General features: G+C 47.2%; 1 protein-coding gene and 1 long non-coding RNA gene across 11 annotated transcripts in view; one reads left to right on the forward strand and one right to left on the reverse strand.

The window, feature by feature from the left end:
- The window catches only part of LOC119542322, a 55,681-nt gene extending 49,762 nt beyond the window's left edge, over positions 1-5,919 (forward strand). Inside the window, exons 2-3 of the long non-coding RNA XR_005218448.1 lie at positions 3,265-3,417; positions 5,837-5,919. This is a non-coding gene — a long non-coding RNA (uncharacterized LOC119542322). The remainder of the gene's footprint in view (positions 1-3,264; positions 3,418-5,836) is intronic.
- On the reverse strand, positions 100-24,503 carry IKZF4 (IKAROS family zinc finger 4). 10 transcript variants are annotated; one of them, XM_037846988.1, is made up of 10 exons: positions 24,297-24,503; positions 20,425-20,552; positions 16,662-16,716; positions 10,259-10,431; positions 9,948-10,052; positions 8,702-8,962; positions 7,824-7,991; positions 5,097-5,246; positions 4,561-4,692; positions 100-3,936 (listed from the first exon to the last, which is right to left on the reverse strand). In XM_037846988.1, exons 4-10 carry the CDS (start codon positions 10,284-10,286, stop codon positions 3,176-3,178), a joined length of 1,605 nt encoding a protein of 534 aa, XP_037702916.1. In that variant the 5' UTR covers positions 10,287-10,431; positions 16,662-16,716; positions 20,425-20,552; positions 24,297-24,503; the 3' UTR covers positions 100-3,175. The 10 variants fall into 10 exon arrangements, with proteins under 10 accessions (XP_037702916.1, XP_037702914.1, XP_037702912.1 ...); XM_037846986.1 differs by lacking the exon at positions 10,259-10,431 and having other exon boundaries at positions 16,662-16,713; XM_037846984.1 differs by lacking the exon at positions 10,259-10,431 and having other exon boundaries at positions 20,373-20,552.
- Positions 24,504-24,960: the final 457 nt, after the last annotated feature.

Raw genomic sequence — 24,960 nt, forward strand, 5'->3', positions numbered from 1 at the left:
CCTCCTGAACTGTTTAGTATTGGTATGGCATACTACAAGGAGGTTCCCTTCCCTCCCAGCAGAAAAGCAAGGCAAAGGAAGTCTGCAGAAACAACCAGGGGTGTTAAATTACTCATGTTTATTTATAACAGACCTTCAGCCAGTACAGTACAAAACTTACAGTAGTATATCTCCGTTACACAAATAGTTACTTACAATATATTACATATACAAAATGCTTTGCAATAAGTCTCAAAAGTTAGTTTAGCTCCCCTTGAGAAAGGAGAAAAACTGTTTTAAAAAAAAGGATGGGGGGATGGATACCAGAGGAAGAGAAGAGGAGGTGAAGAGATAAGGATCAAAAGAGACACCAAGCATAGGCTACAAATGAAACCCTGGGAGAGAGGAAGAGAGGTGGTATTGCACTTGCTTCTGTGTTGTCTTTATTTTTTTTCTTTTTTGTTCTTCATAACTTCTGATTAAAAATATATGTATATTATATATATTATGTACATAAGGAAAGAAGCTGCCAGAAGTGTTACAAAATCTCATCTGCAGCTTAGACACATGAAAAAACAAAGTCTGGAAAAATGTCTATTTAGAAATTTTTTGTGGTACTGATTTTGAATATCAATATAAAAGGAAAACACCTCTTTTCTCCATTTAGGTTTCAGTGTGGTTGTTTTTATTTTTTTCCTTTTCTTTCTTTCTTTTTTTTTTTCTTTCTTTTTTTTTTTTTTAAAATGCAAAAGGAGCTAGGAGAGAGCATGAGGATGTTTGAGGTTCCAGAGCTGAAAGGCTCTGGTAAGTAGGATTTTGTACCTAAGACCCTGGTTAAAGTGCAGTGATGGTCTGGAGAGAGACAGAGTGCCCCTCTCTCCCCTCCTTAGCACCTGGTCTTGCCCTTCCAGTCTCTGCTCTCATGGGCACAGATGTAGCCTCAGAGCATAGTCCTTCATGTTCCGGGAGGTTACAGGTGCCAAAGCTGACTGCGGGGGGTGAGGGAGGGGGAGGGGTACCCTAAGGCTCTGATACCCCAGAAGGGACTAGTCCTTTAAGGTGACACCAAATACACAGCAGACACAGAAGAGGTGGTAGGGAGGAGGTCTAGCAGGAAGGAATGCAATAACCAGAGCCGTTCTGGGGAACCCCAGATATTTACTTCAGCTCTGCTGCCGTCTTGAAACAATGATCCAGGGTGCTGTTGAGATGACCCTTCCCTCTTCAGGAGACCACTCTTGTCCAAGCTAACTCCCCTATCCTCTGTACTTGGCAGCATGTTTATTGCTACATTGTCAAGGAGGAACAATAACCCCTCATCCCACAATGCCCCTACCTGCCAACTGGGTTCTCCTTGGGGAGACCACATAATGGGGGAGACAAAGGAGGGAGAAAAGGATACAATTTTTTAGGGTCTTCTTTCCCATAAGAGGATAAGGCAGACTCCTCACAGAGCCCTTAAGAGCCCCAATGCCAGAGTCTGTTCCTTAGCCAACCCTTTACCATCCCCCCAAAGTATCCCTGGTAGGGAGTGAGAAAAGTAGGAGGCAAAAGAGCCAATATGGAAAGGTCAAGTGGAAAGAAAGATGGAAGTAAAAGGAAGCAAAGAGAAAAGAGAGAGAGGACCAAGTGTTACAACTTGTGAGGTGTTGTGTTTGGTTTTTACTTTCTTTTTATTTCTTTAAATATAGAAAAACAGCCTTTGGTTTGAATATCAAGGAAGCAGAGAGTGGGATGGCTGTGGCCTTGGGCAGGGAACTCTTGTAGAAAGAGAAATCCACTTCCAGTGAAGCTGTATCTCCTGCCCCCACTCACTAATCCTAGGTTACCCAAATAGCCAAGGGTCTCTGCAGTAGCCAGGAGAAAAGTGCCCCCTCCTACCCTATGTATGGGAGCTGAGCAGAGAAGGGGGCAGTTAAGGGACCCCAGTCCAGTTGTGCCCATCCCATTCTTGCTGGGACAGGGGTGGAATGGGGTGAGGGGCATGTGCTCATTCTGGATAATTTTTGGTTATACTAAAAATTAGAAGAAAAAAAAGAAACACCCATTTTCTCCTCACCTCTGACCCTAAAATGGGGCCCAGGAGCCGGAGAATGAGAGGGTGAATCCCGCTGAGGGTGGAGAAGAAGGCAGCATGACTGAGGGTTGAGAATCTCCCCTTGTCATCAGGCAGCAACCCACTAGTTTCTCATAGGATGAGGACTGACAGAGCCTCTGAGAGACTAGAAAAGTAGTGAAGAGGTTTGAGTGGTGGAGGAGAAACAGAAGAATCTTGTCCACCCCCTTTCTCATGCCCTGGCTCCCAATTAGGCACCTGTGGCTCCCAGTGTTTCAGAGACAGAGGGTTGCAGACCTAGCCTTGGCCCCTGAGAATATAAAATTGGGGCACTCCAAGGAGAGAAACAACCACTGAGTAGACTGGCAGGTTGAGAAGACTAGAGCAGTGTTGAGTTGTTTCAGAAGAGAGAAGAGATCTATCACATCCTAGAGGGAGATCCCAAACGTGGGCTTTGAGGAATTCATATTACTAGGGGGACGTCAAGAAGACCTTCAGTCCCACAGTCCCCGGGAGAATTTCTTCATCTTCTCCTACTTCCAAGTGAGAAAATTTTTCATTCATTCAAGAATAGTGCAAGCTGCCTAAAGTGAGAGGGCACAAGAGGTATGGAGTACCAGGTTGAAGGGTCCCAGAGAGGAGATATAATGCCACAGACCTAAGGTAGGGCCAGAAGGAGGTATCAGCATCAAAACTGAAGAATTAGATAATATAAAGAGTGAGGACACAAAGCAAGAAGAAGCTCAAGGTCTTTTTATACTAAGAGGAGCTTCCTATTCCTGGTGCTGTTGGAGGAGGGAGCTGGATCAAAGAGAAAAATTAGGCCTAAAGTGGAAGGGGCCATGGAGAGTGGGGGAGTGGCAAATGACTGGTACAAGTTTAAAAAAAAAAACAACTAATTAACAAATAACTCTGTGAGGAGAAGAGAAAAAAGGGAAACATAAGCAAATGACCTATTTCATCACAATGTTTAAATAAGTCAGGGTAGATGAGGAGAGTAGGTGGGGAGGGGTCAGGGTCAGGTGTGAAGTCAGGTAGCCAGTGGTGAGGGCTACAAAGCAAAACTCCTTGGGATATGGTGAGGGCAGGGCTAGACACCTGTATGTAAGCGGAGTGGTGGACTGAGAGGAGGAGAGGTCGCTAGCCCACCTTATGTTCCCCCCGGACAATATGGGAAGAGAACTCGTACCGGTCCTGGCTGTGGTAACCACAGATGTTGCACTCAAAAGGGTCTCTGAAGCCATGGCAGCCCATGTGGATAGTGAACATGACGTGGTCCAGGAAGAGGATGCGGCAATGCTCACACTTGAAGGCCTTCACGGGCTCGCCACTCTCACCCACCACCCGAAGCACTTCCTTGGAGGGACCTGGGGTGCCCCGTGGTAAGCCCTCCTGTGGCTTGGGGTCCTCTTTGGCGTAGGCAGGACTGGGCCGGCCCACCACAATGGTGGGAGGTGGCTGGGGTGGGGGACCCTGAGGAAGGGATACTACCCCCCCAACCCGATCTTCGTGGTTGCTCTCTGTATCTGTGGAGTCCTGGCAGCCATTGCTGGGGGATGCCCCAGGGTCAGTCAGGGGGCCTCGGGCCCGGTAGAGGAGGGGGCCTCCATCAGCCAGGTCCTCGGGTCCCTCACCTGCTTCTCGAGACCCTGGAAGCTCCAGTCGACTGGGGAGAGGCTGCATCTGGGTATAGACAGAGCTGATGACAGGCGTGAGTTCCGAGATGCAGTTGGTAGGTGGGAGGCGGAGGGGACGCAGATGCTCTGCCCCCACAAAGGCCAGTGAACCTCCAAAGCCAGGCTCCAGGCCATGGTGTGCCACCAACTCCACATCCTTCTCATAGCCACCCGAGTTCACATCATAGGGGAGGTCTGAGAGGCTGAAGCGCATCTGCTTTTCGCCTGTGGAGAAGTGGCTCTCAGCAGAGCAAGGTCTAGAGAATTCCTAAGCTCCCTCAGGATAACTTCTTTGTTTCTTGCCCACAGGGCAAGATGTAACGTTATTAACCACTGCTCATTTCCCTCTGAGGACAGGTCCTCTGTGGGGATCCTCCCCAACTCTAGGCTGTCATCTTAGAAGAGGACTCAGACCCAGCTCACTGATCTTTACTACTTCCTCCATTACACTGCAAAGCTCCAGATCCTTAGAGAGCTAATGACCAGGGCCAGGTGGGAGAACCATGTACTCATTTCCTTTTTTTGACTCTAAGGGCTCTTCTCTAAGCCCACACAGACTGAAGGCCTTGCTATTCTCAAAAACTGGGAGAGCCTGAGCCCCCTTGGCTCCTTCCCCTTACAACCAGCACAAGAGTCCTCAACACTGACCCCTCACCACCCACTCAAGGTTCACCTTCCCACTCAATCCCCTCCTGTTCTTGGATTAGACTCTGAGCATCAGAGGCCACCAGACCGCTCTCTCTTTACCTCAACCAAATCTCCAGACCCAGTTGGTCTAATGACTACCAAAGCTCAGATTTAGATGAGCTGTGGCTTAAGCTGACTCCTCCTCTCTAACTGAACTCTTACCTACAAATTTCTGAGGGGTAGAACGCTTGCGTTTGGTGAGACTGTTGGCCAGGCGATCAATGAAAGTTGGCCGCTCAGAGGATGAATGCAGCATGGAATCTGGCACCATCTCCAGGTCACGTATCTCATCACCTAGTGGGAGGAAGGTGGGAACAGAGCAGTGGTAGCATTTACCCAGGAACCTTTGCCTGGAGAAAACCAGCAGGTCAGTAGCCAAGGAAGGTCATACCCTATGCCTGGGAAACTGGGCTTTGCTTACTGTACCCTTCCTAGAGCTCATCACAGCAACATTTCAGATAATTTGAGGACAATTATTTATATCTGACCATTGATTTTATATTCCCTTGTATTCACTCTCTCCCGTTAGACTGAGAATGTAGACCATACCTCTGGATCTCCTTGCAGCACCTATCAACTTGGGTGCTTGGCAGATTTACTGGTGTAAATGCCCCCTGTTCCACAGACCTCATCCCTTTGTGACGGAGGTGCTAGAATCACCCTTGTCAAGTCCCTGATAGTCCTGCCTACAGCCCCACCTGGTTGGCCAGCCAGAGCTTGGGCTTCAGTGCTGAGACTCTGTAGGTAGTTGTGGCACCGCTCCTTGTGCTCCTCCAGGGTACTCTGCTGTTTGTAGCTCCGGCCACAGTAGTTACACTTGTAGGGCTTGCCCACTGTGGGAGAGGAGACTATGGTGGAGAGAGGAAAGAAATGGCTTCAGAGTTACTTCTCCTGTGCCCTAGATCCCCCAAATCATCCAGGAACAAATGGCATGGGAAGGGAGGGATGTTGCCAAGTTGAATTCTGCTTGCCTTCCCTTCCCCAACTTCAGCTGCAACCATGGACGGATGATCCAAATTTGGAGAAAAGGGACAATGTGCAGCCATAGGAAGAGAGAGGGGATCCTGGGACATATAGCTTTGGACTGGTAGTGGGCCTCAAGATGGTCAAGTTACTGCTCAAAAGAAGGGAGGACTCAGGGACTTTGTAGGAGATCATCCCTGGCAGGCAGGCTGGCCCCACCCCAGGATATCAGAGTCTGGGGCTCGGGCTGTGGTTTAACCTTTCCATGGGGCAGGCGGGTATAAATGTTGTTTATCAGACAAGGGGATTTTTTGCTCATGAACTATCTGCTTTGGTTTGGGGGAAATTGGTGAGCTGAGGTGACAGAAATGAGAACGCTTAGATCTGCTTGGGAGGGGCAGTTTTCGTCAACCTCTACTTGTACTTTATCTCCATCCCTAACCTGGCCTACTGCTTATTTTCTCTTTCTTTCTAGCTTTCCACACTGAGATACCAAGAGATCTCCAGAGAAACCATCACTGATAGAGAAATTCTGAGAAAAGGAATAAAAGAACAGAGAAGAAAATAAAGGAAAAGAGTCAAAGGAAGAGAATGCCAACTTTCTTTCTTTTTCTTTTTTTAATAAAGATCTCATTTCTACTGAAGGAAAAAAAAATGGGAAAACTGAGACCGACATTTCCTTTAAAGACAACTCTTGAGAGATGACATTTGCGAGAGGAGAGATAAAAAGTGAAGAGAAACAAGGTATTGTGTATTTTATGCATCTTGCTACTGCTGAGCAGGGAGACAGGAAACGGCATCTCCAGGGGACTGGTAATTACTACACACACATGCTGAAGCTGGATCTTGAGTGAATCAATCTATTACCATTTTGCTCTTGCTCTGTAAACCCTAGTATTTTGGGAATGAGATGAACGCCAGGGTCTCGGCGACCCAAGACCCTTAGGGAAAGTGGCTTAACATCTGGGAGAGGAATGATTCTCCAGCCCCTTTTTTCTTATAGTGTGGGTTGTAATACAGTCTCACAGAGATGGGACCCAACAGTGTATGTGTGTTTGCTTCTGTCCCAAATAATCTACAGAACAATATCCAAAATCTACCTACTAGCCTTGCTATTGATAAGAATTCTAGGGGCCAAACTATCCATGTTCCAAACCAGCAGGGGGAGCCGCCCCTCTTCTGAGGAAAAGAACACCTATCTCGGGTGCCGGACCGGCCTGTGTTCCAGCTCCACCACAGAATAGCTATGTGACCAGCAAACTTTGTGGGTTTTTTTGTTTTTTGTTTTGTTTTGTTTTGTTTTTCTCCTTGTTTCCTTGTTAGCAAAATGGAGATAACAACATCTACCTTGGAGTTGTTATGTGGCTCACATGAAGAGACACAAGTATTTGAAATGCTTTGTAGATTATAAAGCATGGATCAATGATGGTCTCTCCCTGTTTCTTCACATAAATATAGAGATCCCAGTTCCAAGGCGAGAGAACCTGGAAGAAGGTAAGTATCTGAAGAAAGTAGAGGGTGGTGAGGTGATTTCTCTGTCCCTTTAAATCCTTATCCAGGAGAGTATAAGAGAAAAATAGCAAGGAAAATTTCCAAGGACAGACTCTCTTCCCTTCTTCCTGCCTTTTCCCAATCTTGGTCTCCCTCTTTCCTGCTACTCAGCTTCTGGCCTCTTCCCAACTCTGAGCCAGAAGTTTAAAACTCAGTAAAATGCCTGAGAAGTGCTATCTGTCCACTGATTCAGACAGATATTGATCAACAACCTTGGCGGGGCTGGAAAACCTTATTAATCCAGCTCTCTGGTGCTGTTCCAAACACTGACCTCCAGGCAACTTCTTGACTTGATTTTGCTTCTGGGATGGTGACAACTTCTTGGTATGGGGAACAGAAAGGGGTTACCCTTTTCTTGTTTGGAGTTCCCATACTCCCTTTCTTCCACAGCTTGGGATGACCATGGATATTTACAGGGAACTAGTAGGAAGTAAAGGAGAGGATAGACTGGTTGCTTGAGACCTCTGGTGTTGGGGATGGGGATAGGATGAAGATGGTGGCAGGTGTGGGGCCTGGAACAGATGGGAGTGGGAGGAGGGGTTTCCCCTCATGCTCAGAAGTGGAGGGTGATGGAGCACAGATGGCCCTGGCATCAGCATGTACTTTAAAAAACAAAAGTCAGGGAGAGTAACTGTTATGAAGCAAGACCATTTGCCCATGCTCCTTTTGCTCCTTGTCACAGAATGTGGCAGGTGTAAAATCCCCATCAAAGAGTCCCCCAAATTCCCCATGGGGCCCTGTTGCCCAGGGGCGGGGTTAAAGAGGCAGAGCCTTATCTGCTCTATAAGTGCTGTCCCCTCCTCGAATGATAGACACTGTAACTCTTCAAATACAAGAGAAGCTGCTGAGCTCTGTTTACTAAGTAGATTCCACCTCTTCCCTCCCTCCTCCCTCTCTGGAAGGTCACTGACCTGAGTGTGTGCGGAGGTGGCCAGTGAGTGCATCACGCCGGCGACAGGCGTAGTTGCAAAAAGGGCATTTGAAGGGCTTCTCCCCAGAGTGCAGCTTGATGTGGCGCAGCAGGTTCCCCTTCTGGGTAAAGGAGGCACCACACTGGTTGCAGTGGAAGGGCCTTTCACCTGCAAGTGAAAGACCGGACCCTAGAGGACTGGGCATGAGAAACTTTGAAGGTCAAATCAGTCCCCCACCCTCTGCCCCACCCCACCCAAGTGTAGGTGCTCAGAACACATGTCTGAGGGGCAGGGCTGTGTCACACACACAAACCTGCTTTATAAAGATCCTGGGGTCTTAACTCCTTGGAAGACATGGATTAGAGAAGTGTATGGTAGGGAGAGGGGCACCAGGCCCGAAATACTGGGCCAAAAGGCTGCTCCCCAAAACTAAGCCTCACAGGGCCCAATCTATCCCAGGAGCCCAAAGCCTGGGGAAGCTGGGAAGAGGCTTCTGTTTTCCATTTTTCTTTATTATAAAATGGGAAGGCCCAAACAATAGCCAGGAGCTCTACTCTTGTTGGACTGAAGTGTCCTTCTTGAGGCCACAACACTTTCCTCTTTCCTATGTCCTAAGAAAAAAATTTTATCAGCTTTTCTTTATAAAAACTGAGGGAAGTGTCAGGGAAGTCCAGGTATCAAGGAGAATCTAAGTTCCACCCTCCCATCCCCATTTTTTGTCAGTCAGAAAATGTGCTGGGAGAGACCCTTCCCTTTCCAAGGCCACCCCACTCCCAGCATAGCCTCTTCCAGCCCTCTTACTAGCTTACTAGCTGTCCCAGCACTGCCTCTCAACCACACCCCAGGAGCTCCTCCCTGAACCCCTTGGGTTTACTCACCCGTGTGGCTGCGCTTGTGCACCATGAGCACGTTGGGTCCAATACAGACCATGCCGCAGACATCACACTTGAGCTTGCCATTGGGCAGCCGGATGCCACCAGGGGAGTGAGGCTCTGGGCCACTCCCATCACAGTAACCCAGGGGCTCGGACAATGAGTCTTCCACAATCACACTGTCGTCTTTTTCCAGGAGCCGCTCATCTGGCCCCAGCAGTCTGCTCGACTCCTCATCGCTGTACATCTCCACCTTGATGGAGTTGGCTAGAGAGTAGAATGGTGTTTAGGACAGAGACAGGCAAAAGGATGAACCTGTCTCCAGGCCAGAGTGGCACTCTTGAAGTCCAAGAGCCTGTCTTTAGCCCCTTAGACATTTAGGCCTTAAAAGGCCAACAACCTGGTATTCCAGGTGAGGATATCAGGGTCCTGCTGGGACCTGAAACAACCTTATCCTTCTGTCCCACCAGCTAGACAAACAGACATCAAGAGAGAAAAGTTGGGGTACATAGGATATCTTCTGTCACTGGAGAGAGGCGGAGGCGAAGGGGAACCTTCTCCTCTACTTGATTGTCATTAAGAAAGAAGTCTGGCAGGAAGCCAGCAAGTAACAGCGGCAGGAGAACAGTCCTAGGAAGACTGAAAAGACAGCAGGCTCTAGAGAGAGCAAACCTGGGAAAGATTTGGCTCACATAATCCTGCATCCCCAGAAGACTGAACCCTCTATTCTCCTTCCATAAAATTCCAGGTGGTGGTGAAGGAGGGAGGAGCCATTGAAGAGAAGGCTCTGGCTCTAGCTCTGACCTACATTCCTGGCTATTTCAACCATTTAGAGAATGTCACATATCTAGGGCCAGCTGGGGTAGGGCAGTTATGGGGACCCTGTCTGGAGCAGGAGAATGGTGGTGGTCATGGTGGGGTCTTTCTAATCTCTATTTCCTGCATAGCTCCAGCTAATGACGAGTCACTTCTATCTACCTGTTTCTCCAAGTCCAGAATTTCTCTTTGAACCCTCTACTTCAATCCCACCCAGGCCTCTTTTAATTCCATCCTAATCTGGCAGTGACCATCCACTCTCCTTTCAGAAGCCAGTAAAACCCTGGACACTGAGTTCCTCAGCGCTTTTAGAGACTCTGAGCAGGAAACCAGAGTGAGGCAATGATGGGGAAATGATTGCCAGTGGAAGGTGAATCGAGGGCCAAAAGCAAATGGGGCTTGCTAGTGCCAGGAGGGAATAAGAGATTGAACTTACCACTGAGTGAGCGGCTAGGAGAAGAGTGCTGGCTGTTGGGGGTGCTCACAGAGGGCCCCACTGGGGCCCCAAGGAACTCCTTCTCCAGAGACGAGTCCCCGCTACCTTGGAGGAGAGAGCAAGGCGGCAGGTGAAGCTGGAGTTAGAACCATCCACAGTCTACTGCCTTATCTTTTAAAAATTCAGTTAAATTCCAAATTCATTTTGTAGCCATGTACAAGGCAATGTTATATGCTGGGCTCAGCCCCCGCCAGCCTGGGTGCCTGGTGCTGACTTCCGTGAGCTCGGCATCTAGGCCTTGCCCACCCTACCTTTATCTAGGTCTGAGGGGAAGAGCATCACTGCCTGACGTCCACAGGAAGCAGGGCTGGGGCTGAGCGGGCCAGGGCGGAGAGGAAAATGGGGGCCTCAGGAGGGAGGCAGTTCAGGACAGACGTTCTTTCCTACTGTTCCTCTCCGGAGCCCCCAACACCAGGTTCGGGATCTGCAGAAAGGGCAACTGGAATTGTCCCTGAAGCTAATGATAATAATAGTAATAATAACCATAGCAGCTAACATTAGTTGAATGCTTACTGTGTGCCAGGGGTTGCTTTATGCACTTTATTTTTTTTATTTTATTTTTATTTTTTGGTTTAACAACAGAAATTTATTGGCTCACAGTTTCAGAGGCTAGAAGGCCTGCTTCTTCCCAGAGTCTTTATGCACTTTAAATGAATTCTCTCATTTAATCTACACAACAACCCTATGAGGTAGGTGCTAAAATTATCTTAATTTTGCAGATGAGGAAACTGAGGCAGAAAAGAGGTTATGTTCCTTGCCTAAGGTCATGTAGCTGGTAGTGGTGTAACTAAAACCTGATTGCAGACATAACTGACCACCTACACAATCAATTGGAAGTCTCTATCTTGGAAGGGAAAAGCTAGGCTCAGTAAGACCTTCTAAATTCAGCAAAAATTTGACTACTCCAGAAAGCCTCCTATCTGACCTGATTCTGGTCACACATTTACTACCTGATGTTCCCTTGACATTTACATAATCAGTTTATTCTCAATATATTAATTTTAATTGACAAATTGCTTTTTAAAAATGCTTTTTGAGAGTTTCATGTATGTTTTTAAAAATCAGATAACATACCTGAAGATACGAATCATGTCTTTTTAAAAAAATCCCTCCTCCCCACAATCTTCTGCATAAGGATATAGGTGAAATAAAAACACATGTAAACACACACATATAAACAGACATGTATCACATATATAGATAAACATAAAAAGAATATCCCTACTGATATAAACATACCCACAGCTTTATACATCATCTGCTAACATGAACATGCATAGATGTGTGCATACAAGCCTAAATATGGAATAGGGTGAGAGAGAGAGACAAACCCTAAAATTCATCCTAAAATCCACCTGTTAGTACTTTACCCAATTTGCCCAGCTATGCACATACTTACTTTCACAAAATAAAGATTCCATTATAAAATGGTTGGAGTCTTGGGCCTGAGGCAAGAAATCCGGAACACACCCTCCTGAGGGATACCTCTCCAGCTTTGGTCAGTGGGAAGAAAACAACCACTCAGGACTTTGGGACCATTTCCCATTCATATCCTCTCCTAAAAGTCCCATTTCCCCCTTTCTATCCCATCAAAGCCTGAGGAAATTTGTTCATTATCTACAGATAAAACCATATGGCTTGAAACTCAGTTTCCCAAACTAGGGCTCTTTAGGTGAGCCATAATATCTAAAAAAGTTGCCTGAAATCAGAACCACATATGCATCATGAAGCGATCACTTCAGAATTGTGGATTGAGACCTGTACACTCAGACCCAGTTTTAAAATATGTCCTTTCAACTAAGTGTAGGGTTTATAAGGTTAGAAGGGCTGAAAGAATATCTTCTCATTCCTTTTCAGATGTTAGTGCTGACTTGCCCTAAATCACTTGATGTTAGTAATGGGGGACAAACAGTGTTCTGGGCCCTGGAGCTGAGTTATTGACCCCAAATGGATTAGTGAGCTTGCTGGAAATCCACTGCTGGTCCTAGCCTGGTAGGCTGATGTTGCTTCTTAGTCAAGGGCTTGCAGTATGAGGAAAATATCTTTAAAGAGACATTTTGGGACATAAAGAGGAAAATATCCTTTGTGGCTCTCCCTATTAAGGCTGGAAATAGGAGGAAGAGCAGGTGCCTCCAGAGTTACACTAGTAGTTCAAGAGGCTTTTTGATACTGTTGCCCTCTCTAGGATAAAGGTAAGAGGGAAAACAGGCTCAAGTGTACTTTTATGGGACTAATAAATAAAAATGAATCAGTTTCAGGGATCAGAAAATCTTTCTGAGGCTCCAGGGATTTTGAGTTCTAGCCAGAGGATAAAGGGAACTAGAGTCAGATTAGGAAGTTCAGCAGTTCCTCTCTCAGCCCCAGAAACCCCAGTGAGGGAATTTCAAATGCTTGGGTCTCCCAAGAAATCCCGGACTGTCAAATCCAAGAATTAAGATTGCTTTCAGGTCTCAGAGAAATTCTTTTGGTCAAAGTCATCATAGATTGGCCAAACCCTCAGAGAGCAAAGCCAAATCATGAGGTTCGCATCAGGGACACTGGGAGGTGGGTAAAGGGCAGAAAGGCAAGAGGCTAAATGTGTTTCACATGTTGAAGGAGACTAGCCCTCCATTCTAGGGGTCCTTCCTCGATCCCCTCGATCCTTTCAAAGAGTGGCTACCTGTAGGGAATAACCACGAGGTCAGCGAAAGCCCTGAACCTGCACACTTCTCTGCAAGGGACCTCAGCATAACTGCTTGCCCTTTTTGGACCACTGGTTCTAGGATGGCAGGACGTTAGCCTGCTAGCTGGGAACAGTGGGTTCAGGAGCAAAGAAAGACACCCATCTCCAGCTCTATTGTGGGGAGGAGGCTGAGGCCCCTCAGATTTCTGCTCCAGGCTGAAGCATCTGCTGCCAAGGCTCCTCTTCCCTACCTTGATTCTTTCTACTCCCCTTGCTCACCCAGGCCTGTCTCGGCATTTCACCCAGGCAGCTCTACATCTGTCCCCAAGGCCTAATCAAGATGTCACCACCAGCTCCCACTGTCCAAGCCACCGTCTTTGCTTAGCAACGCCAAACACCTTTCCCATCCTCCACAAGTGTAAGGAGGAACGCCCCCTCCCCCGCTACACACACACACACACACACACACACACACACACACACACACACACACACACACACGCAGCCCCCATCCTCTCCCTCTCCTCAGGCTTGGGAGTTGTTACTGAATTGGCTCCCTTGCCCCAGCACCCCCCAACCCCCCTCCACTAGCCGCCTTCTGCCTGAACTTACATTATCCTTCCCTTGCCGGTGAGACCCTGGGGTGCGAGCGCGGCCGCCGCCTTGGAAACGGCGAGGGAGTGCGGGTGGTGTGTGCATGTCTGCGTCTCGGTGGCAGGCAGGGGTGAGCCCAGCCACTCACCTTCCAGGAAGCGTAGATTCCTGGAAGTGAGGGGAACCGCCGTCATTTCGCAGGCAGCGGCAGCGGCACGGTGAGCAGGGGCCCACGGCTGCAGCCAGCAAGGAGAGCTCAGCCCAGGGTGTACGTGTGTGAGTGTGTGTGTTGAGTGTGTTTAAGAGAGAGAGTGCGGCGCTTGGATGTGCTTGAGGAGGGGGCTGGAGAGACTGTATATGTGTGTATGGGAGGGGGGCTAGATGCTAGGCTACAGCATCCCTTTCCCAAGCCAGAGGAGGGTGGGGGTGGGGAGTGAGCACAGGGAGGGGGAGGCGGATGCCGTTGCCCTCGTGCCCAGCAGACAAAGAGGAACTGCACAACAAATGCCTGCGAGAGGCAAGAGTGTGCCGAAGAGAGAGAGAGAGAGATGGATGGGCCTGCGGGGTGGGAGGGAGAAAGGGCGGGAGCCCCCAGGGAAGGCCCAATCCTTTGCCAGCTAGGGAAGCCAAGGCCCCAGAGGTCATGGGACCCAGGACACCGGGAAGCTTCGAGGCTCTCAGATCGGCAGAAAGCCCCGCCCCCACCAAAACTCGAGCACTCCGATTCCGTCCTTCCCTCCTCCCCCGGGAAGGAGGTGGCTCTCTAGACCTGGGGACTGAGCACCCCCTCCTTCCCAACATAGTCTGGTCTCAGGCTAGTGTTGCTGTGTGGCCTTAAGCCGTTTCAGATCCCGGGCAAAAACAGCCTTCCCACCTCCCCTTCCCTCCCGTGTCCCTGGGGCCCTAGCAGCCAACAGCCCTGGATGAATCTGCCCTCTATCAGGACAAGGCCTCTGCTCCCTTGTCTTCCAGAGGAGCTGCTCACTGACGTCTGACCTACTTTGGAAGACTAGATTTTCTAATTCCAAGAATTTGGGGGTGGGAGGGGCTGTGAAACTTTCAGCGTTGTACTCCTGGATCCCTTTTTAATAGGTTCCCTTGAACACTTCACAGTCCCAGAAAAAGAGGAAGGACTAATTAATTGCTTGAGCGGGGTTTGAGCAACTCAGTTTCCAATGAAAGATAGGGAGTCGGAGTGGGGAGAGAATCTGTGTGGTAAATTAATGCCCACCCCTCCCCCAGGAATGATCTGGACCTTTAGAAAGAGATAGGGGGAGAAAAATTGGACTTTCTGAATCGGGTTTGGTAAGGTGAGGAAGTCTCTTTGAAGATCAGGAGAGATACCTTCTTCACTTAGCAGCCAGGCTGGGGAAAGCCACCTGGCTTGGAGGCAGGGTCCTTTAGGAAGATTGTGACTGCAGCCTTTGTCCCTGCTTCCATATCAGCCCAGGAAAGATGGGTCAGTGATGGGGCTCTCAGATGTTCCTCAAGTGGATTATCTCAGCTATCCCCAGTGCCAGAGGGGGTACTTTTCAGAGCAAATGTTAGCCCTACCTTGACTTCCCTTTTCCTTCTCTCTAAGGTAGCTGCTAACATCTAAAATTCTCAAAGCACAGATGAGGAGTTTCCGGCCTCCACTTTCATTCAAAAGCTATCCTGGGCAGAGGCCTGTTCTTATCTAGAAGACATATGCCAACCTACTGAAAAGCAGGGAAAGCTTGGTTTCATAGCACAGTGAAGCAAACACCCTCAGAAGCTTTCCTCTAGTATCCAACATTCTCCAGAAATACAACTGAAAAAAGGTCCATGGGATATATTTCCAAGTCACTTTCCTAGTTTCTCATTTGTCTACCTTAGGGCAGGGACTGGTTTTTAATCCACTTAAGTGTTCCCAACAGGGTCCTGAGTGTAGCTGTTGCTCAGCAGTGGTTTCCTGAAGGACCAGAGACTCCAGGCTTAACTGAGCAGGAAATAGGAGGTTTGGTCAGTTCCTCAGAAGAGCCATGAGTTAAGTTCTGATAAAATCTCTTTCAATTAAATCAGTCCACCTGATCCCTGTCACTCTGCCCAGAATGTGCCAGCTATCAGATGCCTTTACCCATTCCAAGCCCTTCCCTCCTTAAATGAGAAAGGAGTCAGATTCAATATCATATTGCCATATCATATGCCATATCAAATTGGCATACCTTACCTCGGTATTAGCCAATGATTCTCACAGGTGTGTCTGACCCATCTTGCTATCTCCCTTAGCTCATGCTAATACTTCCTCCATTGATCCCCCTTTAGAGCAAAAAATAAAGCTATACATAATTTCCACAGTGATGCTTAGATTTCTGATGGGGAGACTCATCATGTCAAAACCCAAAACCCAATACTGGCTTCCCTTACCTCTTAATCACTCACTGTCCTGAAATTCTAATAGTCCAAAAATTATTCCTTCTAATCCATAGACAAACTCTGTCACCAGCCCTTTCCTACATTCTCAGAGAGGGAGCCAAATAAATGTCTTTTCACCTTGTTAAACTTTGAGAGGCTCCTGATTACTTTTACATCTCCAAAAGCCATTCATACTATAAGCAAAGATTTCTTCTGCCTTAGTAAGAGTATCTGGCAGGTGTGAAAAGCTTTAACATGTTAATATTGTGGAAAAGGATTGGGAGGAAGGGAATGAGAATTGGACTCTATTATCCCTACTTCAAAGGCTTTAAACTTGGTGGCCCTCTGACTGAATCCAGTCCAAGATAAGTTTGATTTGCCCCATGGTGCATTTTTTAAAATACTGAGTTATTATTTTTAAATGGGAAATGTCATATAAAAAATCTGGGTTTCTGTTTTCTCTTGAAAAATGGGAAGTTTGGGCTACACTGGCTGCACATTAAGGCACTGACAGGTGGAAGCTGAACAGCTGCTGATCTTTCAGGTGGGACATGTTCTTTCCAGTTCGACAGTCCCCACAATTCTTTTCTACTTATGACCCAAACCCACTTCATTCATTTACATACCCACATGGCGTCTGCAGGCCTTTGAGGTGTGAACCCTGCTCTGCTCTCTATCTGGAGAATATATCATTTTTGGTTGGTGACCTCAGAGCACAGGAGAAGAAATGACTTCTTCCTTCTTTCTATTGGCTTCCAATCATTCCTCTTGCTAATGGTCTCCACTCATATTCTCCTCCTGTTATCATCCCTTTCCCTTATCCCGCAAGAAGTCTGGGAAAGAGAATCACTATTTAGGGAATGCAAAATCACAAAAATAAATGCGCACTACCAAGCATGAGTGTTGGTTCTGTGACAAGGGCATTTAGAGGTCCTGTGTCTAGGCTGAAGGCTCCCTGCCCTTTTCCACAGGAGAGTGTCTGCTTCCAGCCCCTTACAAACAGAACACACGAGAGGGCATACCAGACATATAGAGGCGGCCATTGCAGTCTTCTATGTCCATCTTAAAGAGATTCTGCTGAAAGAGAAAAAGCTGCCATTAGAAGCCACATGTGGGAAGGCAGGTGTGGGGATGGGGGGGAGGAAGTGGGGGGTGTTCTTTCTAATACTCTTGAGTTAGCAATGAATCTAGAAGATCATTTAAGCTTGATCTGAGACTGTGCTAAAGAAGAAAAACCTCATACTTTGTCCTGGTGAGAAAGACCACTATTTACAAAGCACCCCCCCCCCCAAGTTTTCCTCTAACCCACAACTTCTGCAGGCTTCCCCAGCTTTTTTTTTTGGGGGGGGATGCTATCTTTTTCCAGAGTGGTCTTCATTGCATTCTGTGTGTGTGTGTGTGTGTGTGTGTGTGTGTGTGTGTGTGTGTGTGTGTGTGTGTGTGTGTGTGTGTGTGTGTTTTGCATTGTCTTGAGAGCAGATTCTCTCCCTGAAGGTGGAGCTAATGCTACATGTTAACACCTCAGTACTCAGGGGGGAAAGAAACAGCTTCCACTGAGGTGCTCTATGCCTCTGTTAAGAGTGGGGGGTAGTGATAAGAGGAAGAAATCAGATATAGTCATTCAAGGGATTCTTTTTTTGGGTATTTGGGGGGAGGGAGGGTAACAGGAAAACAGAAGATGGAAGAGAGCAGCCTACCTAATGGATCCTCTACTAAAGGTGTGATAAATCAAACCTTTAAGTAGCTCCTTCTCCCACTAATCAATTACTATGCTGAATTTATTTTTTTTAAAAGGGTGGGGATGAGTCTGAATTTAAAACAGGTTAGTTTATTTGAGGAAAGGCAAACAGTAATTGATAGTAGAGTATTAAACAATCGGGAACTGAGGACAATTAAAAGTGATAATTTGTTGCAATGAATTGTCTCCTTAGGAACATGTGGGAGGAGGAAAAACATCTATTTGGTGGAAATTTATATACATCCAGAATTTCTTTCACCACTCATCTAATGACAACTAAATACTCCAGAGGCAGATTTCAGGGAGCAAGAGTGGGACAAAGGAACAGCCTGAGCTGCCACTGGGTTTCTTGGTCTCTGAAGGATCTCACTGAGTCAGATGGATGAAAATTTGGTTTGGTTGCAATACTATGTTGAGAGAGGCCAGGGAAGGGAAATGGACAAGGTGGGAGAGAACTGAGGGGAGGGTTGGCGGAAGCATATAGAGAAAAGTATCCATTTCCCTGCCATTCTTGTCTGGTGCTGAGAGATACCATTGTCTCAACCTTATTCCCTAGGAAGCCTAGGTATGTGAAACAAAATTCCCTAAGTTTATTTTCAGCTCCTCTTTTCTTAACATCCTGCCTGTAATGGCCTGAGCTTTGGGACCAGACAGCTAGACCAAGCTACAATAATAAGTAGTTCCTTGAAAGTTCCCTTAGGGGCCATGATTAGAGAACCCAAGTCCACAGAGCTGCGGTTAGAGACCTCACGCCCTCTGGAACTAGCCACAAAACTTGAAGTGGTCAGATATCAGAAAAAGAGGAAGGGTAGTCTGGGTACTCACGGGGCCCCTTTCACTTCCAAATCATTAGCCCCATAACTGCCCTTTGGGGTTTTTCGAAACTACTGCAAAGCACAAAGTGCCACACACATGACTTCCTTTTATACACACATGCAGGAGAGGCAAGATTGAGCAGAAATTCCCTCATTTTTGTTGGAGACACTGAGGCTAAGAGCAGTTAAGTGACTTGTCCCAGGGCTCATGGTGAGACTGGAACAAGAACACAAGTTTTCTGCCTCTCTGGGGTGTACTCTTTCTGTAAACCATAATGTTGCCTTTCAAAAGCCAGGCTACTCAAGGCCTTCATAGATCTTGCTTTTCCCTGGTTCTAACTTCAATTAAGGCATCTTTTCCTTTGGTGTGATCCCCATGACAGTGGGGTCTGTTACTTAAAAAGGAAGAACAGTTGACCTGGCTCTACAGGAAGAAATATGCTAATACAGTTGTGTGTATGTGTGTGAGTGTATGAGTGCGAACTAGGGGCTAGACAAGCACTAGGTGGGCAAAGCAGTTAAAGCATAACTTTCAGCTAGCACAGGCTCAAGAAGTACATCTCATTCTTGGCTTCTGCCCAAATGGCCCCAAAAAGATTTCCAGAAGGATCTGAAGGAGTTGTTTTCTGAGTTAGACTTTGTTCTGAGCAGTAAACTAAGTTCTGCTCCTTCTTAATTGCTCTTAACAGGAGCTGTGACACATCTTGTGCACAATCAGTCTTTAGCTGCCTCCAGCTGGCCTAAATGCCAAGTTGGTGACCGTGGAAGTGATAGGGGATTGAGACTCTGATGTTCCGAATCCTGGCATCCTGAGTGCCAGGAGGAAATTAGTAGCTGTACTCTCCTCTTTGCTGAAATCTCCAGGTGGCACATCCCTCCCAACATTCCCACTGCCTCCTCCCATCCTCCTCACCAACGCAAAGTACCTCCTCCCCTCTGTGACCAGACAGGCAGATCTTAGTGTCTCTTTAGAAGACATGAGTCAAATTAGACAGTGCTAATTGTAGAAACAAAACCTTAGGGGGAATAGGTATAAGGAGAGAAGAGAAGTTAGTTACACAACACAGGTTTGGTTCCAAGATTTTGGAAGGAAACTGGCCTTACAGCAATATATACATCATTCAGTGATGAAGGCAGGCACATATGTACTGTAAGTTCTGCTCAGTGAGCTGAATACAAAGCAATCAGAAACAGCCAGTCTCCCAATTCAAAAGGAAGTATCTCTGAGGAGCAAGGAATGGTTGGTCATTGTAACCTTTGGGAAAAGAAAAAATTTCTTCCCTGTTCTTTTGAATATACTTGGCAACATAATACGAGTCCTCCAGGTCCCTGGCTTTCTCCCACCAACACAACATCACATATGAACATGAATGGGCAGGAATGGACATCCCTTCTAGATGGAAGATTTCCCACCAGACTCCCTGACAGGCAGTGGGTGAGGATCAACTCAGGGCTTGATTTCCAAGGGTAAGTCAGGCATCAGCTACCATCCTCCCCATCTCTACAAAATAATTCCCACAGCTCTATTGTTAAAAAGAATGACAGAAAGTCAAGTTTTCTCTACAGAGTGGCTGAAAGCCTGAATAAGATGGACATCACAAATAATTAAAGGTCTTCATATCTTCCAAAGAATCTCACTTGAACCAGGGACATTCCAAAACTGGAATTTAAGACACACTCAGTGTGGCCTAGTGGATAGAAAAGTGGTGAATATTATAGGGGAAAGATAGTGGAGGAAGAAAGAGTGGAAAGGATCCATGCTGGACTTCGGATTATTTCCAAACTGCAACAGGGAGAGATGGGAAATTTTGCACTGGTGTCCTTTGGACCTGGGTTCTGAGGGTAGAGCCCAGTGATCATTAGCAAGACAGAACCTTCCCCTCTGCTGCAAGTGAGTAGATCAGGTATTACAAGTAGAACATGCCTACATCACCAGCCCTTTCCTGTTTCTGTCTTCTAGAACGGAATGAAATCTGAGCAGAACTATGTTGGAATCACTAAGCTGGCTCTGCTTTCCATTAGAGCTTTGCATAATGGAGGGAGAAAGGGTAAAGGGATGAGAAGTGAAATTAGGCATTGTCTGCAACCTGGTTGCATGCCACTTTCCACAAAACAGCAATTTGCACGTCTGAAATGATCTTTAGGGTCAACTTAATGCTCTCTGAAGGAAACCCACCAACCTTTTTTCATGTGGCTGTCTTTAGAGTGGAAAGGTCTGATTCATTTTTTCACCTGGCTGTAGACGGTGACCTTCTGTCTACATGCCACACAGAGGAAGGCAGCTCAGCTTCATTATCCAAGTGCTTGGGGAGCAGTGCAGGGGGGAGGAATTCCCAGGTCATCCCAGGAATGGCCAGTCTCTAAAATAAGAAGGGGAAAGAGCTAAAAAGAAGGCAACACCTGGGCAGTGGGGGAAATAGCACCTCCTTTTCTCCTTTTGGATCTGAGATGGATGCATCTTTTCTTTGTGTCTCCCCCACCCCGCTCACCCCCGCCCCATGCAGACTGTAGAAGAAAGAGAAGCCTAAGGTTTATATGGTGGGAGGAGAAACAATCTTTCCCCCCATCTCTCATTTCAGGACTTATGGAACTGAGGAAAGAGGCACGCTTTAAATCACAAGGTGTGATGCAGATGAGATACTTGCTGCATTTTTGGGGTATTCCCCCAAGATATACAAGCCTTGTGTTTATAGAAAGGCCCCACAAGGACACTGATGTTCAGTTGTATGTTTGGGCAGGGGTAGCAAAAGTAGAGTACGGGAGTTCAATTTGAGTTTTATAATAATCAGTTTTGAAGCCAAATATGCCCCAAACCCAGTTAGCACTCTTCAGGGAAGTTTGAAATTACATTACATGCAAGTCTCAATGAACTATTCTGATTGGGGTAGGTGGCAAAATGTGGAAAAGACAGAAACATTTGCCTTTGATGGCAGTCCTAGCCAGAAGTGTCTAATGCATGCTGATCAATAATGCTCACCGTTATTTGGGCCAGAAAGATGTTTTCAGGATTCTCTGGTACAAATAAATAAATAAATAAAAATCTTGCTCTGACAATCAAATTTGATAAGCCTCTCTCTTTCTTGAAGAGGGCCTGGGCCAAGGATGCTCCAATACCTGGGGGATCTTAGAGCTGGAATGGAGTTGACAGATGATCTCCAATCTCTTGGTTCTTTGTTTTGTTTTGTTTTGTTCCATGCATATCTTTATTACTCACCTAACCATACACTGGATAAAGGGGTGTCAGTCACAAGGTTTTTAAAATCACACAGTCATAAGATAAAAGCTATATAGTTATACAATCATTATCAAAGAATCAAAGATCTTTGGTCACAGTTCAACAATTTCAGGTATTTTGTTCTGGCTCTTCTAACACACTAGAAACAGAAAAGAAATATCTATATAATGATTCAGTAGTCATAATCAGTTATTAAATCCTAACTTCTCAGGTACAACTCCTCCCTCTCATTTGATTATTCTCTCTATCTTCTGGAATATCGGGGTAATGACCATTCTAACTTCATGCTGAAAAAGGGTGTCAACATTATGGGGTAGAGGAATGAAATTGGTTATGTTATTTCTTGGTTTTTAACAGAAGAAACTAAGCCCAGAGGTAGGACAAGTAGAACCCAGGATATCAGTCCAGGTTCTTTCCACTGAAGCATAAAGTTAAATCTTGCCCCAGCTGGAAGGTTTGGGGCCACCCTCCATGCCTCTTCTTTTGATTGCTGAAATGTACAGGTCTGGGGCCTGCGTCTTGGCGACTTAATCCTTGAGCTGTAATACAAGGTTTATGGATGGAGAAGAAACAATCCTCTCCTCAGGTCTCTTCAATTATGGGTTTGAGGGAAATGCCAAACTGGATACCCTTTAAGTCTTTTTATGGTAGAAACAGGGCTTCTTGGCTCAAGGACTATTCCAGCATATGTATTCAGCAGAGCCCACAAGGTGAATGCTAGACCCAGGGTACCAGTCCATTCACATCAGCACTACCTCTTCTTAGATTCTTTTGTCTGATAAACCTTGAACCTGTCTCTCTGTTTCCAATACAGAGTCTGCAACTCTTCTGAGAAGAGGAGGCAAATCAAACAGTCTGGGGCTCAGGGCTTCCTCCAGCAACAAAGAAAGGGAGCTCCTCTGCCTCTGGCACTGCCCACACCCACAGGGTCCCATGATCTTATTTGGTCCAACAGAGTAAAATGAGGCTAGAAATAACTGTCCATAACTTGGCCATTTGTGTTTGTGTTGGTGAAAAGGGATGGACAATTTGGGAGAAAACAGTTCTTTTGTGGAGTAGGGTAAAGGTGGGGTAATGTTCCTCTTATGCTGGAAAGTACAAGTTGCAGATTTCAAACCAAGGGAAAATAAGAAACTTTCAGTGGCATTTTTATTGGAAAAAATTCAAGACTTATTTTTGAGCTAAGTTCTGAAACATCCCTTCCCTTTATTCTATTGAGAAGAAGGGGTTTGCCCAGAAGCTACAATTAACTGCACTCAGTGGGTGACAAAGAGACATGACATTTATTGATTAGGACAAGATATAATTCTGAAGCTCCCAAATTGAGGGCAGTTCCTAGAAGCTCCAATGAGACCTCTCATTTCCCACTGGTAAAGCTATTTTCTTAAGACTTTGTTTTTATCCCAGGAGCCACTTTGTCCTCTCATGACCCAGTCTGGATTCTCAGGCTTTGACTCTTAGCGGGAAAGGCTAAAGTCCTTGCATACCACAAAGGAAGATTCAGTGACCTACTGGCAGGCCCATGGGGAGGTGAGGGATTCCCAGTTGGGCATTTCACATACCCCTATCAAACAAGATGCTAAGCTCTCAAGGACTGTCTGATTTGGACTTTTATCTGGCCTTGTCCTCAGAATCTGAGTTAAGTGGAAATGTTCTAGGTAGACATCTGTTTTGCATACTTACTAAGGACATGGACATGTCATACCTTAGCACAAAGTGAGCAAGTACAGGAAGTAGAGACAGCCAGGCCTTAATAGTCATCTGCTTGGCCATATGATGGAAAGCCTAGAGCTGGGAGATCTTATGATGTGTCAGAGACATACCAAGCCCACCATAGATGCTTTGAAGGCTTAGGCTGGGGAGAAAGCGATACAGCAGTAGCTACCAGACATGTAGGTGGGGGTCAATAGGAGTTACAATGGTAGATAGTTTTGCTTACGAGAGAAAGGATTGAGGTGAAGGAATGTATGCAGAGCTTGACACAAAGTGGTTGGTAATGAATCAAATCTTCCTGGAAGCCGAGTTAGTAAATTCTTAACCTTGGAGGAGGGAATGGGGTACTTTATTCCCTAAACTCTTATCTAAATGTCCATGTTCCATTAAACATTCTGCTGTCCTCAGACAGAACCGGTCACGATTTAAAAAAATAAAAATAAAAAACCACCAGAAACCAAAAGAAAATCTAAAAAAAAGTGAGAATCTACACGGAGGGCTGTTTCAGTATTCAGGAAGCAAGCAGCCAACTTCCCAAGTCACTCCCTTGGTATGGACCACTCCCTCTGTATGGACGTCTCACCCTAGGGCTTCCTCTGTTATGTTTCTTTTTTAGGGCTCCTTATCTAGTGATTCTCTTCCTTCCCAGCCTTGCTTCTCAGGTTCCCTAGACTTCTCACCCTACCCAGTACCAAGACAGCACTTTTCACTCCACCCCAAGTTTCTTCTATACCACATGATTCTTTTACTCTAATTCTCGTCTTGATGTTCCCACCTAGGCCCATGTCTTTCCAACCTTCTCACTGTCACTCGCTTTTTGCCCAGGGACTCTCGCTGTCCCTCTGTTCTCCTCCAGCCGTACCCTATGGAGGAGCCTTGAGCACGCCAGTCGCTGCGCGGCCTCAGACATCTGCCCTGACCCGTCTCCCGCCTTTTTAAGACCTATCCCAGGTCCCGGGTACTTCCCCCTCATCTTGGGGCCTCGCGCCAAACTCCCCCAGGCCAGCTTCAACCTGTCGGACCCCAACACACCCCACAACCTACTCCCGGCCCGCCCCCACGTCTCCCCTTAATTCTAGCCCTCGCCCCTCAGGCCCCGCCCCCGGCTGTCCAGGCCCCGCCCCCGAGCTTCGCCCAAGCCCCTCCCCTCACTCACCTGAGGCGGCTCCGCGCGCGCGCAAGCTGGGGGGTGGGGTAGAGGGGATGGTATTGGGGGAGAGGGGGGCGGGGCGGCGGGGTTCCCCCACTCTGGCCCAGATGGCCCAGTGCGGGGGGAGTGGGGTCACTGAGGCGGCGGCAGCTGGGCCAAAGCCGGGACCCGGGCACTCAGCGACGGCGGCTCCATCTCCTTCAGCAGCTTCACCTGAGGAGGGACCGGCCCCCCCCCACAGACCCCCCCATCACAGCCGTCCCCCCCTCCCTCGAGCAACTTCCGGTCCCAGTACCAGGCTACAGGCGGCAAGGCCGAACACCGAGCGCCCCCAGGCCAGGGAGACTGCTGGGGAAAGAAGGGAAAGGAGCCAGGGGAGAGTAGACGAGCGCCGAAAGACTGACGTCCGAAGGCGCTGTAGTTTGTGGAGCGAAATTCAATGACTATCCCCTCGTCTGCATCTAATTTGCAAACTAGGCAAACATGGAAGTCCCACTTGCCCTAGCGAGTCAGCTCCTAGTGCCAAGTTTTGCTCCTGCCCCTTGAAGACAATATTGATTTTAACCTCTTAGCATTCCTGCTAAGTGCGTAGAAATTGGTGGGGTGGGGGTAGATGAACGTGCCAAATGTTTTACCCTCTCTTTCTTCGGGTATCCGGAGGTCAATCACC

This window comes from Choloepus didactylus, chromosome 8 (assembly GCF_015220235.1).
Source record: "Choloepus didactylus isolate mChoDid1 chromosome 8, mChoDid1.pri, whole genome shotgun sequence".
In the NCBI taxonomy this organism is placed as follows: domain Eukaryota; kingdom Metazoa; phylum Chordata; class Mammalia; order Pilosa; family Megalonychidae; genus Choloepus; species Choloepus didactylus.